General features: G+C 33.8%; 2 protein-coding genes across 7 annotated transcripts in view; one reads left to right on the top strand and one right to left on the bottom strand.

Annotated features, from left to right (window-relative positions):
• Positions 1–19,735, bottom strand: part of CLCA2 (chloride channel accessory 2) — a 67,638-nt gene that overhangs the window by 17,969 nt on the left and 29,934 nt on the right. The gene's annotated exons all lie outside the window — the stretch shown is intronic.
• Positions 46–19,168, top strand: ODF2L (outer dense fiber of sperm tails 2 like). Of its 6 annotated transcripts, XM_048943937.1 has the most exons (17): positions 46–198; positions 918–1,093; positions 1,334–1,454; positions 2,318–2,449; positions 3,570–3,632; positions 4,666–4,737; positions 5,683–5,796; positions 8,760–8,945; positions 9,983–10,092; positions 11,587–11,722; positions 12,472–12,582; positions 12,791–12,895; positions 14,001–14,147; positions 16,142–16,227; positions 16,312–16,474; positions 17,339–17,464; positions 18,995–19,168. In XM_048943937.1, the coding sequence occupies exons 3-17, from the start codon at positions 1,389–1,391 to the stop codon at positions 19,121–19,123; spliced, it is 1,746 nt and encodes a 581-aa protein (XP_048799894.1). In that variant the 5' UTR covers positions 46–198; positions 918–1,093; positions 1,334–1,388; the 3' UTR covers positions 19,124–19,168. The 6 variants fall into 6 exon arrangements, with proteins under 6 accessions (XP_048799894.1, XP_048799890.1, XP_048799895.1 ...); XM_048943933.1 differs by lacking the exons at positions 46–198; positions 918–1,093 and having other exon boundaries at positions 1,316–1,454; positions 8,760–8,933; XM_048943934.1 differs by lacking the exons at positions 46–198; positions 918–1,093; positions 14,001–14,147 and having other exon boundaries at positions 1,325–1,454.

Here is a 19,735-nt window from a genome sequence, read left to right as displayed (position 1 = left end):
AATGGTACTAAATGCTGCATAATCATGAATATGTTTCAGGGAAAAAGGTGTGTGGTACCCGTTACATCTCAAGAAGAGGAAAAACACTGTTCACTGATTCTGCCATATAAAAATGATTGTCACAGAACTACAAAATCTATCCAAGATGGAATATATTTTACTGAGCTAAGCAAAGAATCTGACGATCCAGAGCAACAAGTAAGAAAACAAGTAGAACAAAACATAGTACCAATGTGAACATAAACTTGTTATGCAAATCTTTAACAGTTAGTCTTATCATTTTCTTTATTAGAAATAGTTGAAATATATATATATATTCTTTTATGTCCTATGCATGAAAACATGCCTGCAAAGTTGGAAGGAGTTCAGAGGGTCATATAAGTCAAAATAGGAGATAGATCACAATGAATTCATATTTAACAGCAGTTAAATATGAGCAGTAGTGTGATATGGAAACCTTGTGGAGTAAAGAACCAAGATAGCTTTTAAAATTAAATGTAATTTTTCATTTCTGACTTCCTCAGTTCTCTTCTGGAAGTCATAACCTTTACTTCTTGCAGGCTGACAGACGGGTGTTTATTCTGAACATTCTTTAATTTCAGAGAAACTTCTCTTGATCTTTAGGTTTTCATAGAGCTGACAGTCTTATGGCACGAGGCTTTTTGTTGACAGCTACAGAGGGAGTAGCTTCATAGACTGTGGCAAAGATAATTATGTGAGAACCAGACAAAGGCAAGATTAATTCAGGTCCATTCGTTTCTCAATTCTCTGAAGTCTTCTTAACAATTCCCTTTATGCTGATCAATTACCTTGGGGGCAGAAAATCACCGTTCCTGTTTGCAATGTACTTATTTCATGGTAGTGAACCTGCACCATTGTAAACAAATTAAACTCCAACTGAAAATATTGTTTATAAGCTGGCAGCAACTGTGCAGGAGGAAACTTGGAAGAAGGTGTGGGGGCCACGTCCTGATAAACATGGGATCAAGATTACAGAACTGTCCCCTCTGTTTAAAGAAAGCTCACAAAAAAATCACATACCACAAAACTTGAATGGAAGTGTAGAGAGATGCGCTTCAGACAAAGAGAAAAGGTAAAATTTAATTGTAAAGGAATGTTTTAATAAGCTACCTTTTAATTTATTTCTAAATAAGTATTTGAGAATACTGATGCAGAGAAGCCAAAGTGTAAGATCCATACCCCATCGACTTTACTATGCATTTTCTAAAAAAACAGTTGTAAAATTATGTGTTATTAACTATGCATGAGCCTTGTATATTTGCATACTTCTTAGCAAAAGTCAAATTGTATTTATTATTTTGTATGTGGTCAGGGAGAAAGAAAATGCCTCTCATGAAAATGGTGCCTCACAGGAGATTTTTGAAGTAATGGCAGTTAATTCAGCAAAGAATTTGTTTCCGACTTTTAAAGACATACTTGGTAGAATGACAAACGTAAGTATATTGTAGTCAAAAATTTGTACACACACTAAATACTGAATTCTAAACTAGTTACTATTGTTTAAATTTATCGTCTCTATCAATGCCTGCGGATGTTTTTTTAAATTTAGAAAGTCTTAAATTTCTGATCTCTGCAAATGCTTGTCCCACTTCTAAACCCCATTTGCAGAGGATGCACAAAAAAGTTCTTGAAAGAATAGGGAGGTGTGAGTTTTCCTATTTTAACCTTTGACAGGCATATACATCAACCTTATTTAGATACGTTCCTTAAAGCCTGCTTGCCGTTGTTTTTAGCAGACAAAAAAGATTCACAAGTCACAAGTCAATGCTGCCTGACTATAATCTGGGGGGAGGTTGTCATGTTTTTAGAATAATTTATCAATTCAAACTGTCATCCCAGAGTTTCATTTGAATTTTTCTCCAAGAACATTTACATGAAAGTTTTCCATATTTATATTATATGCAGATGAGGAAAAGATGACTTCTTTGCGAGGAGTTCTGGGAAACCTTTTGATTCCAAAGTTTCCACTTCTTTTGTCTTTTTTTTATTATTATAATATTTATTTATTTATTATGCTAGCATGATGGCTTTGAGGTGAGATTTTGGGGTGCTTGTCAGAAACAAATATTAACGATACCTTATTTCTATTAGACTGGAAGGGGAACCTCTGTGTTTCGCATACTGTTTAAAGATTACTACAGCACTATTTTTTCTTTTGATATTTCACTTTTAAATGTTGCAATCATTTATTTATTTTTACTATCTGTATTTGAAAGCAGTATCTAAATATTAGTAATAAATGTTTGAGGGAGCATTGCGGATCACGTATAATTTCTTGGTTACAATGTTTTAACAGGTTTGTAAACTTTCTACATCAGAAATGATAGTTATTGATACACAAGAGGATCTGCTGGTAAAAGAGTTAACAGCACTCAAAACCACCAAAAGACTGTTATGGCTTTTACTTCAAAGAAGAGAACAGAAACACGTAAGATGATCCAAAGCAATCACTAGCTTCCTGTGCCAGGGATCATGTGTCTGTAAATTGCAGGACAGGTTCTGAGTACCTGGACAATGGAGGGAAAGAGGATAGCCCCGCATGGAACTGCTTTAAAATAATGGGAATGCAGAGAGATTAAGGAGATGGATGCACCTGGAGAGCCAGGTGGGCCGTGACAGGGTGCAGGAGCTAGTCGGGCAGAGGTAGTTCCAGCTGGAAGAGACCTACTTATTTTAAAAGGATTAAAAGCAGCTGTTCTAATTCCTGATATAGAGTGTAATATGCTTGGGAGAGCAAGCACAGCAGCAGTGTGTGCTAGAATGCAGAGCTTAGAACATGACTGAAGGATTTGCTCTGCCCTTGTTCCATGGCTGATAATTTCACTGCTGGTGTGTGTGTGATCTGGGATGTCTTATGGTGCTGTCTGTCATTCAGAGTTTAGATTATGTCTAATGGCATAAAATGCTGAGTTATCCTGTCTCCTTGGAGGTGTCAGATTCATTCTCTTAGTGGTGGCAGTAAAAAGCTCTGGATGTACGAAGTGGAAGTCCTACTGTTAGTTTTGGTTTATTTATTTAAATGTAGACCTCCTCCAAATTTTATATTTTAGAATGTCTTTGGCAATGTTATAACTACATATATTCTCTTAAATTTATGATAAAAGCATAGATTGATTTTTCTGTTCTTTTAGGCTGTTTTATGTTTTGTTCTTCAAATTTTTATATCTAATTGAAGTTACTGAAAGCCTTTAACAGTTAATATTAGTCTGTAAAGTATTACAGTTTGTACTAATGCTTTTACTGTTTTTGATTATGTGTTCAAATAACATTCAAGCACATAAGATTTTCAGACTACTTTTTTGGTGGAAGAAATAAATTGGCATAGGGAATGACCCTAGTTTGTTTTCCTTCCCTGAGAAGTTTTATGCACTAAGTAAATTGAATCTTTAAAGTTTAAGCTAAATAGCCCACAAGAATGCGAGTTTTAATATTTATATGTACCAAACTGAAAATAAACTAAGTAGTATGCCAAATTTAAAGCAAAGTACTAAATCAATTGTAAACTGAAGTAATTTGTTAACATTTCCTGCTTTTGTCTTTTTTTGCAGATAGACAGAGAAAACATTGATGCTTTGATACAGAAGTTAAGTGAAAATGAAACCCACAATACTGTAAGTAAACTGAAATATCTGCTACTTTTTAATTCTACATGATACCTTAAGAAGGACTATGCCATGGTATACAGTTTCACATCAGAGTATCATGGGAATGCTCTGCTTACTGATACAATTGAGCTGTTACTAGCACTTGATTATTGTGAATTTTTAGAAGGGATACGTGCTGGACTTTGGCATCACTTCTGTTACAAAATAGAATGCATCATACATCATTTTGTGTGTAGAGTAGACTCTACTATTGCAGTTACTGTAAATGAAATAAGTATTCCTATACGAAAGTCCTAGATTTTTTCAACTAGAACTTATAATTTATTCCTATATTAATGGGCAGAAAATGATCATAACTTCATTAAAATTAGAGAAGACCTCAAAGATTATCTAGCCCAACATAATCAGTAAAAAAAAAAAAAACAAACCAAAAAACTAACAAACAAAAAAACCTAAGTAAACAATCCCTTGTATTTCAAAGCCATTCTTTATTTCATCAAACAATATCTGGAATGGTCTAAACTAATAAATAAAGCTAAAATAGCAGAGCAGAGAGCTGATATAAAAAGCTATGTGATTAAAAAATGCGTTGAGTTCTGTTCATAAACATTTATTAGGGCTATGTTTATGTTGTATTCATGCATTTTAAAATCTTTGAACAGGTGCTGTGTTCTGTTCATCATTTGTTTTCCTATCATTTTTCCTACTACCTGTTATATCTTTTTAGAAAGCAGATTTTTTTCTTTTTTAGAGCAATATAAGAAGTATTTAGGACAATTGGACATGAATGAAATTGTGAAATATGCTTCAAATTAAGTCTTAGTGACATGACTCAAGCAAGAGCCTGTTATGGTCTATACAGTTAAAGTAAACATTGATTCATCAGGCCATAGTTTCTGCCATTTTAGAAATGATGGCAGTATTTGTAATGTATCATCACAAAATGGAATCTCAGTCATTTTTAACTGAAATATTTGTCAGTGTGTGCTATTAGGCATGAAAATGTTGGTGTTTTTTTTTTTTTCTCCCCTTCATGAAGAGTCTCAGGAGAAAGATAGTAGAAAGAGAAGAACACATTAAAGAACTTTCATCTAGGATTCAGCTTAAAAAAGTGAGTGACCAGCTATTTTGGAATAAATGTTTTTTCCCAGTATACTATATTCTTATTTTCTAGTCTACTGTTTTGATGAAAGCATTTATTTCAAAGATCTAGGCATTAAAAGATGCCTGGAAGACATTTCTATACATAAAACATCTACACTGTATCCACACCTATTTTGGTTACAAATTTTCCTCAATGCTAATGCCCCACAGTTCTGGGAAGGCCATAAATCCAGACTAAAGGCTTTGGACTTTGAATGCTCTTCTTACTGGTATCTGCAGTAAACACTTGCACTGATACATTAACATTAACATTAACTCCAGTCTGTACGAGTAAAATGATTTCCTTCTCTTTTTGTTATTATTTTATTTAAAGCAAGCCAGAAGAGTTAAGTTGCAGAAAAATTTCATAGATCAGCTGGCTTCAGTTCTGGTAGGAAGTTGTCTTTCCCCTGCTGTTTATGTAGGCCTTCGAAGTTGAATGATTTAAACGTATCAGTAATTCATAGATCAATTGGTGATCTTTGGGGTCTAATGAAGGTTAGCTCACATCTAATTATTTAGTGCAGAGCTCATCAGTTTGGCTCAATTTTGATGGACCTGTTATTTATGTACCTTTGTTTAGCCTGGATTTCTGTGTTAGTGCATCCAGGCCCGCTTGATCTTACAAGATTAAATTAAATACGAGATAATCAGTGTACAGATATTCTTTAAATTTTGTGATTTTTTTTTTTTTGTTAGCTTTCTACAGAAAAGTTGTATTGATAACACTGATAACATCACTAAAAAGCTACTGCTTATGAGTATACTTGTAGACTCTGCTTTATCTATTTCACCTTTTGAGGGAGTTAAAATGATAGTTGGAAATTCTGCAATAAAATAGTAAGAACAAAGTTTACATCATATAGCATTGTCTCCAGAGACCAGTAAGTCTGTGTTTATTTCTCTTTCTTAGGTACATGTACTGAAAAACTATCTGTCAAAACCGGTAAATGCAATTGAAGCTCATCTGCAGTATCAGATTCAAAGAAAAGAAGTGGAAAACAATGAATTAAAGCTGAAAACACAGGTCAACATATTTTTGTGTTTTAAATTCAAAGGCAAATTAGCAAAGCCCTTCTGTGGGTTTATTTCAAAATTAAGAGTTAAATCTTTTTTAGGTTTGGTAGCTTTGGTGGAATGGAATAAAATATATTATTTCATATATCACTTAAAAGAAAACTTTCTAAGAAAAATCTGAAAAAAATTTTAAAAATAGCATTTATATTTTTCAATCTATCTTCGTTGTCTTAATTGCGGGTAATTTTCTTCTAATTATTTCAACTTATACAGACCAGTAGTCCTGCTAATGAAATTTAAGCCAACATAGAAGTGTTTGTATTCACCTAATTTTACTATCTGAAAGCCTGATATCTATCCTATTCCTAATGTATGGAAACTGCTTAAGGAAGAGAGAGACAAGTCCCAGAATGAGTTTTCCCCTGGAAGTTGTTTGAGACAATTGTGACAGACCAACACCTGTTTCTTTTCATAAACTGTGGAGGAATCAATAATCCCCTTAGTACTGGCTTAGCACTGAAATCCTTTCCACTTTTTTTTTTTAAAAAAAAAAAAGGTAAATTTGGGCATTTGCAGCTGATGCTGGTTGTAGAACCACATCAAGGACAAGGTCAGATGGCAGATAATGGAGTTGAAAGCAGTCTCAGATTTTAGTATTTGAATCCAGTAATGAATATAGGCATAAATGAGAAAACCTTGGCTGTAAAATAATGTTATTAATTTTCAGTTTTTTCTTAGTAGCACACATGCCCCTATAAATTATGTGAATTTGAAGTTGCTGAGGAACCTGTTTCAGCTCAATTGCAAGAGAAAAAACCACTTATGTATGATTGTGTTCCTTGTTTTCCAATGAATAAAAATTGATTTCTTGTACTACGTAGCACATTGGTTAGAATTACTACATTTTCACTAAGTAGTACCTGGAAAAAGTAATTGATGAATAACTGTATTTTCATTGAATCTTTGTATAAAATTGTTGTTTGTTTCTTTTACAATCAGTTGACAGCTAAAATCCTGTAGATGATTTTGTTACTACTTAGGAAAAAGATTGGAGTAGCTCACAAAATTAATTCACCTTTTAAATTCAGTCTTGGTCACTGAATAATGCCCAAAGCACTCTTTATTATGTGATTCTGACCCCCTGTGGTTGTAACAGGAGATAACAGTTATTTACTGAAATCAGTAGTTAAGGAAAACTGTGCATAGACTCAAATTTTTCAGTTTCTCTATTCGCTGAAGTTGTTTTTCCTGCAAGTCTTGTGTTTTATGTGAAAACTATTTCCTGCATATATTTATATGCAGAGAGACAAAGAGCTGTTGGAATGCATCTAGAGAAGGGCTACAATAATGATCCCAGGGTTGGAACACCCCTCCTATGAGGGCAGGCTGAGAGAGCTGTGACTGTTCAGCCTGGAAAAGAGTAGGCACTGAGATGACCTGATAGCGGCCTTTCTTTATCTAATGGGGAGCTACAGGAAAGAAGGGGACAGACTCCTTAGCAGGGTGGTAGAATGAGGGGAAATGACTAAGCTCGAGGAGGGTAGCTTTAGGTTGGAAATGAAGAAAAAGTCTTTTACAGTTAGAGTGGAACAGATTACCTAGTGTTATGGTTGGTGTCTCGTTCCTGGAGACTTCCAAGGCAAGGCTGGGTGAAGCCCTTGGCAACCTGATCTAGCTGTGATGACCTTGTTCACGGCAGGGCAGTGGGACGAAATCCTAGTAAGCCAAGATCTAAGACTAAATCCTAGTAAACCACTTTTCACATGGCAAACTGTAAATTTTCTATTGATTGTGGATAAGCTTTTGGAGTCATTAGTAGCACCTGTACTGGCAGATAGCATCTAATGCGTAATATGTGCATTTTATAGCAACTGGTAGATAAATCTGGCAGATTAACATGGTTACTAGGTAAATGGTGTGCTGTTTTGGTCTTTCATGTTAGACCCAGAATCAACTATTAAAAAAAAAAAACCCAAAAAAACATTTCTAATCATTCTCACAGTTAGGATATTTATCAGTGACTTAAGGAAAAAAATTATATTACTGGTGTATATACACTTCTGTAGCTTGGCAAAAGAATAGCAAGTGAGATGAATGGAACTTGCACTTTTCTTTATGATAAGTTACTGACAACCACTAGCTTGTGCATGTTTTTGGCAAGATACAGAACCTTTAAAAATAATTGTATCTGAAATTCTTGAAGAAGAATCCAGTGTGGATTTTATCGTGTATGTATACAGCATATATATACAATATACACAAGGCATAAGAAACTCTTAGAAAAAGTTTGTTTGCTAGACAATTCTATTTCATTTTTAGAATGATACCATTATGTGCATGAGAAAAAGTTAAATCTTGCATGAAAAGGGTAAATTGTCATTTGATAACAGATTATAACATAGTGCATATATTAAGAAAAATACCTTGGTCTTTCCTGTCTTCTTGACTTAAAATACTCAAAACCTGACTTTCATGTTAAAATTTCATTTACAGTTTTACTGATCTTCAGTTCTAGCCATGTGCTTGCTCACTATAGATTCAGAGCATAGACTACATCAATTTACATCACTAGTAACATAAGGTGATATTCATCAAAATGAATAACTAGGCGCTGGTGTAAGCACTCTAATTTCCATCTTAATAATGGGTTTAGTGTCAGTGCTGTGTCATCTGCAGAAATTTTGCATTCATTTCAAAGAACATGTGGTGTGGTTAGACGGATGTCTTTCCCCCTGCTTCTGCTGCTTTCTGTTTATACGCCTCCTCAACCTCTTATCTCGCTTATCTTTGTAACAAATTTCCCTACATGTAATTTTTCTTGCCTCGTGTAGCACAAATGTTGACTAACTCCTTGTGCCAACCAGATTTCAGATACAGAGATATTAATGGAAAAAGGTTATAAATGCAATTACAATTCTTCATTATGATAACTCAGAGACAGAATTATAAGGTTGATGTTTAAATATGCTGCAGACTCTAGAGAAGAAAATAGCAGAGTGGAAACTTCAAATTGAGGACTACAAGCATCAGATGGTGGCCTTGAGGGAAACAAGTGAGCAAAAGAAGGCTGATCTGAGAAGAGCAATCAGGTCCCAGAAACAAAAAACTGAATGCTTTGAAGAAGCTGTGGAAAATTTAACCTCCAGAGTAAGAGAACGTGTGAGTGATTACACTGACCAGTGTTGTCCTGCATTAAACTGAGTAATTGGGAAACTTTTGCCTCTGTAAAATAGGAAAGTTTGTTGTTGGATTGTTTGTGTCTTTTATTTTTTATTCCTCAGTTAAGGAAAAGCTTGCTGTAAGAGACATGCAAACCATTCTTGTATTCAGTTTTTTGTTTTGTTAAAATTTAGTGAATGTCTTCAGGCAGTTGTACGCTTCATAGTAAATAAGTGGAGTCTGATCAGCTTCTTTTATGCATCTTCTGATTTTTCTTAGACCTTTGGGGAGCTACAGCTAAGCTCAAAAGAATGATATGTTGTCAGATAAGAATTGGGGTTGAAGTCTTGGTTCCCTTTGTTTATTAGCTTATGGTGTACACTGTGGACGCTTAGCTTTCTATTTCTAAGCTGCTTGCTTTGAGCTTTTAAAATATTCAAGCACCTGACTTCAAATTGTTGGGTGGATGCGATTAATAATTTGTTTTGTTCTTTGTAAGAAGTTACATTTAGCAGCACAGAGGAGTAGCATTTGCTTATCTCCTGAACTGGTAGTGTTTTGCAGTTGTACTGTTATTTTCTTTCCATTAAGGACCTCATTTACTTTCAAGATAGTACACTGGTAACTGCTAGAAACCTTGTGTTTATTATATAGCTATGTATTTTTTAATTCTAGAAATGCTTTGACAGAATTTTATTTTGGTATTAGCTTATATGTTTTATATGTAGAAGAGATATTTTGGAGGCATTTTTGTCTTAAAAAGTATTTCATCTTAAATAATGGTACATTCTGAAGTTGCTATATGATACCTGTGTTTAACTGTGTCTATACTTTGAAAGTAAGCTTGTATTTCACTTTAACTTTTTAAAATGTGGGTTGTTTATTGGTTCTCTATTTGAGATAGTAAGACAAAATTTACATTGCTTTGTGCTATAGATCTCCAATAAATAGCTCTTGTTTAGAAGATTTTGTAGAATTAGATGGTGCTCCTTATGGCATCTTTATGATACGTGATTTGTAATTAATGTATTCTGTAGGAAGTGAAATTGTCTGAGATCCTGTCAGCTTCCGATCTCTGGAAAAAACAGCATGATAGAATGGTAGAAGAAAAGACAGCATTAGCAGTTCAGACAGAAGACCTAAAGAAGTAAGTTAAACTAGTGGAGATCTAATTCATTTTCTGCAGTCACAGAAATTTGGTATTTAGTAGCATGTTAGTATTGACAATGCAAGCAATTGTATGTACTCGTATTAAAATTCTGAGCAGAACTTAGCAACTAGAAACCAGAACAAGTTTTAGAATTCTAGCTTCATTTCACGAGTTTTGTTGTTTGTTTTTTTTAAATAACTTCTCTATAGGAGCGAGGAACTTGCTACTTCCCCTGCATAGTTTCTTTCAGCTGGAGCTTGCTAGAGATTATTGTGCTGTTTCACAGAATTGTTTATTTAATTATTCAACAGCTTGAGTCTTAACCCTTGCATCTGTTGCAACATAAAAATGTCTTATTTGGGCTTCCAGGCTGTACTGCAGACTAATGGCAGCAAAATCATTTTGGTCCCGCTAATATCTCACTCCTCCTAGGACAGAGTTCCTCGCAGATGCACATTTGAACAGTTTCCTCTTGTCTGAAAAAGCAAGACAAAACTGCCCAATCTTAATCAAGCAGTGAAATGTAGATGAAGAATATGCCATGTTTTTCAGACAATGACAGTTATCTTATAACATATCCTTTAATATGGGCTCTAATTTTAAAAAGCAAAAGAAACCAGTAAGTGCTTTTAAGTAAGGCTTGGACTAACGTAGAATGCTTATTTTATAAAGATCTTGATTCATACTCAAATACATAAATTAAATTGTCTTGACTATTTGATTTTTGTTTCAGAAAATCTGTTATTTCTAAAAATATTTTCAGCATATTTTAAAATTTCACAGGAGTACAGGTAAATGATGTGAGGCTGGAAATCTGTCTAGGCAGCTATGGTCTACTGTATATGCACAGGCATCTAGGAAACAAGAGGAAAAAGAAAACATCTATGATACTTTCTTCAAGTGCTCTTATTACTCACTGCTGTTTTTTTTTTTGCCATTTGTATTTGAACTGGAAATACAAGTCTGTATTGAAATGTACAGTTCTATCAAGACCTGTGGTACCATATAACTACCTGAAGAGTGAAATAACTCTCACTGCTTAACTTCATTAACATGAAAAAAGGGGTGAGGAACAAATGACAAATTGTTTTTAATAATGGAAAGCACTATTCCTAAAGTAACATGAAATGCATTTATTAGGACATTGTCTGATAGACTTCTTTAAATTCAGTATTATTTCTTTTTTTTTTTTTTACAGTAGATACATGCATATTTGCCTTGGAAGTACACTTGTGTGTTCTAGGTAATACATTTATTTACAACTGAGCTAGGTCTACTTTGTTGTTGGATCACATCTCTTTTTGAAAAAAATTATGTTTCAACAGATAGTGCTTTCTTTAGATGTTTAAATGTGTTCTCCCACGTATTTATTTATTTTTCTTGTATGAAATAAGAGCAATGAAGTACTTCGTCCTAAGGAACAATTTGATTTGCATAGCAAGAATTGTGGGAACATTGTATGTTACATGGAATTTTTTGCTATCCAACAAGGCAGATCACAAGCCTTTCTGAAGACCTGGAAAGAAAGGAGGAATTCAGAAGAAAAACTAGTGAGGAAATTCTTGGAAAGCTAAATTCTGTTAACTCTGAAAATGAGAAGATTTATCTTGAAAATGAAAAATTAAAGGTGAGATTACTATAAATCACTCAGGAATGGCTTTGCATTTCTGATGCATTTACCGATTAACCCCTTTAATTTGCTTTTGTTGTTCTGTCTAGAGATCCCATACTTGCAGAATAAATGTTGTCATCCATTTTTTTTAATAGTAAGTGGAATGAGGTGTTAAAAATTCATCAGTGGGAATCTATGGCAAAGCCAGGAACAGGATTTTCTAGTCATTCTATTTAACCAGGATGTCACTTGTTTTACAGTCAGTAGATACAAAATTGCTTTCCTGGAAATTATTCTCTTTAATATAAAATAAATTTTCACAAACACAAGAATTGAATTTATTTTGATTACTGATACAATTTAAAAAAAAAAAAATTTCCAGGTTTTGTATGTATTCATCTTCCAAAGTAAATGTTCTTACATGCTGATTAATGAGCTGTGGACTGTCATTTCTTATAAGATAAGTAATTGTTACTACTTCTTTATTTCTTCAGGTCACTTGATATTAATATATTGTAGATTGAGTTGTTTTAATCATATCATAGAATCATAGAATGGCCTGGATTGAAAGGGACTTCAAAGATCACCTAGTTTCAACCCCCCTGCTATGTGCAGGGTTGCCAACCCGTAGACCAGGCTGCCCAGAGCCACATCCAGCCTGGCCTTGAATGCCTCCAGAGATAGGGCATCCACAGCTTCCTTGGGCAACCTGTTAATGCCTTTCATTGTTGCTTTTTATTTTTCCTTCCCATGTTTTAATCAAGGCTTCCCTTGCTGCTTTGGAAGTCAGTAATATTTCTGTAGAAAATGACCTGCTACGTCTGCAAGAAAAGACCAAGCTACAGGAAAATGTTGTTGAACACTATAAAAATCAGGTGAATAGCATATTGAAATGTTCAAACGTAAGTTTTAAATCTATAAAACGTTTTGTATAAATCATAAAGGTTTTATTTGTAATAAAACATATTTTTTGTCATGATGATTATAATAGTTGTCTAACACTGAGAATGATAGAAGCAATGCTAGTAGTTTTATTTTTCTAGATTAAAAAAAAAAAAATGTTAAAAATATGTTGTGTCGTAGGTACAAGAATTACAAGCAGAAGTAGAAGTACTGAAATTCAGGTATAAAACAGTCTTCAGTGAAAACAAAAGTATAAGGGAAAGCAAATGCTTAGAAGGCTATGAGGTAAGCAGTAATATAGCATGTTCCCAAACAGTTCTGTAGGACGTTGATCCTACAGATGTTACTGCAATCCACTTAATAGAAGTAACAAGGTACTGGCTCTTTATTTTTCCATGTTAAATCTGATTTTAATGCACTGAGTGCTTTACTAACTTTTGAGTGGCTGTTTTTAGGGTACTACACAACTGCAAATAGCTAGGAAGAAAACAATTCAAAGACAAATGACTAGGGGGTTGGGCTGCTATCTTAGAGTTCGTTCCATCACTGTTTTAAAAAATACAGTTTTGCTGATGATTTTTGAACTACATCTCTTGGCAGAGCATCTATGAAAGTTGTGTAGGGGGAAAAAAGCCCCCTGCAAGACTGTTCAGTGGTATAAGTTCGATTTATGTAGCAGTCAAAAGCAAGAACCAATACAGAGACAAGTTTTAAGTTTTTTCAGCAGGTGGAGCTGAATACTGGAACATGATTGCGCTTTCTTAGGCATCAGAAAGCATCATAGAAAAGCAGCAGGAAAATGACTTTCCTTGGTTTCGCTGCTCATAACATTGCATATACTTTTAAGCAGGGCTGAAACGGTCAGGTTTTCAATTGCCTGCTGTGGTTTTAGAGAATAGAATTAGTTCTCAAAAAAAGTACCTCATATGTTCATTTTATTTTATACTCATTATTTTCCTTGATTCATCAATGGAGAAAAATATTTTCTGGTCCCACAAATAATGTTTGTGCGGCATTGTATGCAGCTTTAGGTGGCATCAGTTGTCTTTTCAAATACTGCAAAACATGTTTAGCTAGAATTTTTCCCATAAGCTGCTGTTGGCATGCAATTTTCTACAGTTTATTATGATAAAAATCAAAATTTGGGTGTTGCTAATGCTTGTTTAATTTTGTGAATGTTCATTATCAGTGTTACTGAGTCTCCAACCACATGTCATAAGAGAAAATTGTGCAATGAACCTGTCACTTTGGGTTTTCTGATGTAACAGATGACACTATGCAACTTATGTAGAATTTTAGATGTACTACTTTTGTGGAAATCTGTTAGGTATCATAACAGTTAGTTTATGGCTTTAGACTTACATTTTTCTACTGTGATGATACTCTGCAGGTGAGGGACAGAACAGAGCCTAAGTTGAAGGTGTTAGAACTTGTTTGTGGTTTACTGAAAGCAGCTGAAGGAAATCTGAGGATTTCAAGAAAATCTTGCGTACTGGGAAAGGATCAACAGAAATGCAAAACCCTCAGGGAGCCACAGGTTTGGGTGCTTTGTATGTCCAAGTTTTTAAAGATAAATGGGGAAATTATGTAGAAGAAAGTCTCCAGAATATTTTTTCCTATTAGTGCTTATGATAGTTAGGTTGTTTCCTTTGTTTGCCTCATAAATCAGAAGCTGAGAAAGTATTGCCAAGTGTATTTATGTTCGTGCAGTATGGGAGAAGAAATTCTAGTTATTTGTTCTTTTCTATTTTGTATCCTTAATCTAATATATTCTGTGTCCTTTAGGATAGCCATGTGCTGATAAGACTTTCAGAATTCTTCTCTGGAAATAAACATGCAAATCTAATTATTGTTTATATCTTGTGGATTAATTTAGTGCTATGTTTGTTTTGTTTTTTAATGACTAATTCATAAACCAGGCAACATCTGCTCAGAAAAATAGCTATGCATTTTATTTTTATGATTTTAATGAATACATTATAAAGATGGATGAAAAGAAATGAATTATCTGCTTTAAGAAAACATTTTCTACTTTTAGCAGCCTGTTAACGCTGCTGCTTTTATTTTCCTTAAGGCCTGAATCTAAAAGTTTCTTAGCATTCTTTAGCCGTGGCATCCATTTCTCTGGTTTAGGCTTTTTTTCCTCTTTTTGTTTTGTTTTATTGTGCTTTGGGTTGGAAGAGAATAATTTGCTAGCACAAATGACACAGGCGTTTGAATCAGTAGGGTGGGAAAAAAATTTAATCTTCCTGTGTGTGGAAGACATGCTGACTTCAGCTGAAACACAGTGAATCTCTGTGTCTCTACATGCTTTATTCTTTAAAATGTAGATCTTGATTTTCTTTTCCAATTTCCTGTCATTATCATCATAACAGCATCAAAATTTGCTTGTTTCTGTCATAAATACTTGTTTCAGAAGCTCATAATTCCATCTTTGCCTAGTGAATTACTTAAGCAATAATTAGTTTTGAGGTGCACATACAAAATTGCCTGTATTTTTTAAATTTTATTACCTCTTTTTATGAATAAATTAAAAAAAATCCTCCTGAGTATAGTGAAATAATTGGGGAATATAACAACTAGTCTAGCAAACAGCAGTTAAATTTTGGCAGTAAATCTTGGTTATCTCCTTTAGATATTCTAATCATATGATTAGATTTTAGGGAAATTCCTTCTGAAGAAACTGGAACACGTGCAGAAGGCCTTTTCTGGGCTCATCAGGACCAGAACATCTTATTGTTATTCACAGCTTAATACTAACAGCTTATTGTCCCTCTGCTAGTGTATTTTAGTATCCGTCTGTTAATAGAAAGCCTATAATTATATAAGCAAACTCAGCCATGTTTGCTCAAGTTTCTGAATGCAACTGCTTGATGTAGTCCAGTAAATGATGGAGACTGTCCTTAAATCATGGTGCCAGAATGGAAATGTGGCCATTTACTGCTAATATCATGCTGATGGATGGTAGCAAGAGCAATAATCTCATTGGTACTGTTCCCAAGATTTAAATGTAAGCGTGTAAAAGTTTGTCAGCCTGGATACCGAGTAGGGGTAGGACAGTTTGGCTTCTTGTTGTTTTCAGTTGCTTCTTATGAACTCAGCTGCCTTTTTTGATTATACATAATACTGTCAGAAATTCTTTGTCAGTACAACCCTGTTTTTCCATAATAATTGTGTGTGTATATATATATACTGTATCATTTTTATGGCTCCTGTGATTGTAGTGGTGAGGAAACTTATTCTTGCTGGAGCCTAAAGCCTAAGTTCACAAGGACGTAGACATGGCCAACTCTTCATACACAAGGTTACATGAGCAGCATATGTGGTTCATTAGGACTTCACTTTGTTATACAGCATATCTTCAGTCTTACGTGTTCACAGAAATTTCTAGTGTTTTATTTTTTTCAATAGCCTGAGTATAAGATGTGAACTCAAAACTAGATTGATTGGATTGTATTAGGCATACTTAATTTACTTTCTGATATCTTTCACATAAGTCCTTCAACAAGAAAGGAATTGTTATCTGTACAGGAGGAAGATGGTGTAAATTCTGTGGGTAATCGTTCCCTGGAAGAAGAAAACAGTAACATTCAGAAGAAATATGAACATCTTAAAAGGTAATTCTTAAAAAAAATTGAACTGACTGATTTGTGCTATTACACTGTACTGAAATTTAACGCATTAAACCCTTTTGCACAAAGGATGCTAGAAAAGATGGAATTTCGAAATGAAGAACTTGCATATCTGATCAGAAAAGAAGATGAGAGCCTTCAGTGCAGTAAATTGCAGCTTGAGGAGAAAATTGCGGAGTATAATAGTTTAACCAAACAACTGGAATCTGCTTGGAAGGAAGGAAGAAAAATGGTACTGGTGGTTTAATACAGCTCTTAGCTTTGATTGCAATTTTCTACTTGAAAATGACATTAAAAGAATAAATATGCTTGGGAAGAAAAATGGGACAAGATTATTTGCTTACAGGGAACGATGCTAGAAGTTGCTTGGAATTCTATTGAAATGTGAATTGCACCATTCACTATCTATGTAGAATTAAAAGCCTATTGAAATTAATGACAAAGTTCAGTGGGCCAACATTTCTTCATCATTTCTGTGACAAATCAAAATGCTTTAACCAACATTGAGTTGTTTAGGTTAAATCCCACACAATGGAATTTTCTTATTTTCTTTGCAATAGCTGGTCCACAAGAACTTAGTGCTGAAATCTTTCTAATCTTAGAGCAAGAATTTGCATGCATTTAATATTAAGAAAAGATTTATTATTAACACAAAGGATGCAGACACTTCTTCAAATGGAGAAGAAAATGAAGTAATTAAATTTCAGTGCATTGTATTGTTTAATATTAAAATAGTTATGAGGCTGTAATTTCGATCTCAGATTAATCATGCATGGAAAAAGTGTTGTTATTTTTCTCAATGCTATGTGAGTACAATTTGGTTTTAAAAAAAAAAAAAAGAAAAAGAGTTGTAATACCTGTATACATGTGTTGCAAAATCTGCTCCCTCTTGTAAATATATAATTTTTTTCAAACTGAAACTTCATTCAGATTCAGGCAGAAGTTTCCAGGTTTATATATTTTTTATGTATGGGAAATAGCTGAAATGTTAAATGATGGAATGGGGAAATATCCCTATTAATGCTAAGGTACAATAAAATAATTTGATTTAGGGTTTAAATATAAGTGAACGTATTTCTCTCTCATGGGAATTTAGGTGGCTGAAGAATTTGAAAAAATGTCGAACTTAGAAGAAGCCCTTCAGACAAAAATGTTCGTTCTTGAAAATGAAGTGAGAGAGAGGCAGGAGGAGAAAGAAGAACTTCTTTGTGTGCTTAAGTGGGTGAGTAAAGAATATTGTTTATGACTTAAACTGTCACATCATCATTTTCATAAGGTTTCTTTCACTGAAAACCAAACTTTTAACACAATTGATTAATAATTAATACAATTAATTAATACAAAAAGTGTGCTGAGGAACAGTAAATTATTTAAACTTGACAATGTATTTACAATATATTTTGTCTATTGACACTTTTAGCAGGTTTAACAAATGCCCAGTTTATCTTACTAAATAACTGGAATAACACTGAGTTTATATTTCTTATTCAGGCCAGTTTTCCAACAAAATAAAAATCATAAAGTAGGTATGAAACTAATTTCTCTCTCAGATAACTTGTTTTCATTAAGCATAACTGTATCTGAGAAAATGTTTCATAACAACATGGTATCTTTTTTTTCCCTTTCTGTCTGTCCGTCTTTTTTTTTCCCACCTTGATTAAAAACCTCTTACCATGCAGAAATATATGCAAAGCTTTCAGTTGTATACTGATGTTGTGGTGGTTGGTAGCAGAAAAGGAGTGTTTTGTTTTTTCAAAGAGACAAGATGTTAAATATCCAGGCTTTGGTATGTAGATGCTTACCTTCTTAACTCGTGGTTCTGATAAGTGGGTAATACTCTCTGAAAGCCAAAAACCAAAGAAGGATGGAAGGGGTTTGCTACATCCAATCTGTTCTTTCAACTAATCCAGGAAATCTCAACACATTTTCTACTAATAATGACTTTGAAGTTTTGATAGACATTTGTCCAACAATCGGTGACAATAAGCTACAAGCTCTTTACAATAAATAAGAGACAATACATGACATTATCATTCTTAGATCCTCAAAAACATGATTCTGTACTCTGACTTGAAGTGTTCAAAATTGAAATCACAGACCAAAATTAGTGCAAATTCTCTTAAGGGTTCAAATAATGCATCAGAGATACTGTTCTGCATTTGGTATGCTCTTATTTTTTTATCTCCACTGAGTATAATTCAACTAATGATTGCATTTACACTAAGATAAAAACATTAAAACGAAGTCAGAAATTGGCTAGTAATTTATAGTTTCAAATATTTTTTTCACAGTAATTTCTTACTATGCTACTGTTAAATAAAAAGTTAAGGAAACTTTCTTGTCTTTCGGCCCAGAAAGTCTCAACTGCTGAACAGGAGTATGAAATTTAATAATACTTAGCAAGTAAATAACCATAATATCCTTTTTTGTTAAGAAGTAAATTGAGTGTCATTCTATAATGAGGAGCATTAATATTGAACATACAAATAATCTGTTTCTTTGGGGAGGTTAGCCTCTATTATCCAAGGTCTTTTTTGGATTATAAACGTATTCAAGCATGTTCAGTTTGGTTTTGACTGGACGTAAGCAAGGCTTCTATACCTTGAGGTCCTTTTGAGTTTCTCAAGTTTGTAAAGCCTCTGAAAACTTTAATGGATAAATAAGGCCTCTAAAATGTAGGTACTAACTCTATTACACTGTTATTTGATTTGCATTTTATCTCTAAGTTGTTGCCTTTCTTTTTATTCTTTAGGATGAAAAGCACCATGAGATACACTTGAAAGAGCTGGAAGACAGCCTACAAAGGTTAGAAAACGAGAACCAGAGCATCCAGAATTACGTGCAGTTTTTGAAAACCTCATACATAACAATGTTTGGCTGAATTCTGTAACTTCATTTATTTTAATAATAAAGAAACAGTACCAGATTTGGCTCTGACTCTTATGGAATTTTGTGGGATTGAGCACTGTAGCTTTAGTTCTATTCTGAGAAAACTTCTGCTATGGATCTAGATACACAGATTATTATTGTATATTCTACTGGCTGATGACATAGAGAATATTTATGTGGCATTACTGATGGAAATGATTGTAATATTCACAGACGTGAATAAAGTGAAAAGGCAGACTGCACGATAGTAGTGAAAGGTGTGTAAGTGCAGGATATGCATACAAAATTGGTCTGTATATGACCACATTTCAGGTCAAATGCTATAAATTTTTGTCTCTCCTTTCAGTCCATGGTAAATGCAGATACATGCTACCTGCCCAAGATGATGGCATCCATTATATTAAGACAAGGAATTTAGAAAGCATTAGGTTTCCTTCCTTTCTTCCCCCTAGTGCTTACTGCACTGCATGAAATGGTTGCAGCCAGTTATCTCATCCAGATTTTGTCTTACATCTCATTCTGAAGAGGAGTATATCTATCTTACAATAATTAGGTAATATGCAATAATTAGGAAAGTATTTCAAATACAGATATAAATATAGCT

The sequence above is a fragment of the Lagopus muta genome, chromosome 5 (assembly GCF_023343835.1).
Source record: "Lagopus muta isolate bLagMut1 chromosome 5, bLagMut1 primary, whole genome shotgun sequence".
NCBI lineage: Eukaryota > Metazoa > Chordata > Aves > Galliformes > Phasianidae > Lagopus > Lagopus muta.
This window is presented reverse-complemented; position numbering and strand designations above follow the sequence as displayed.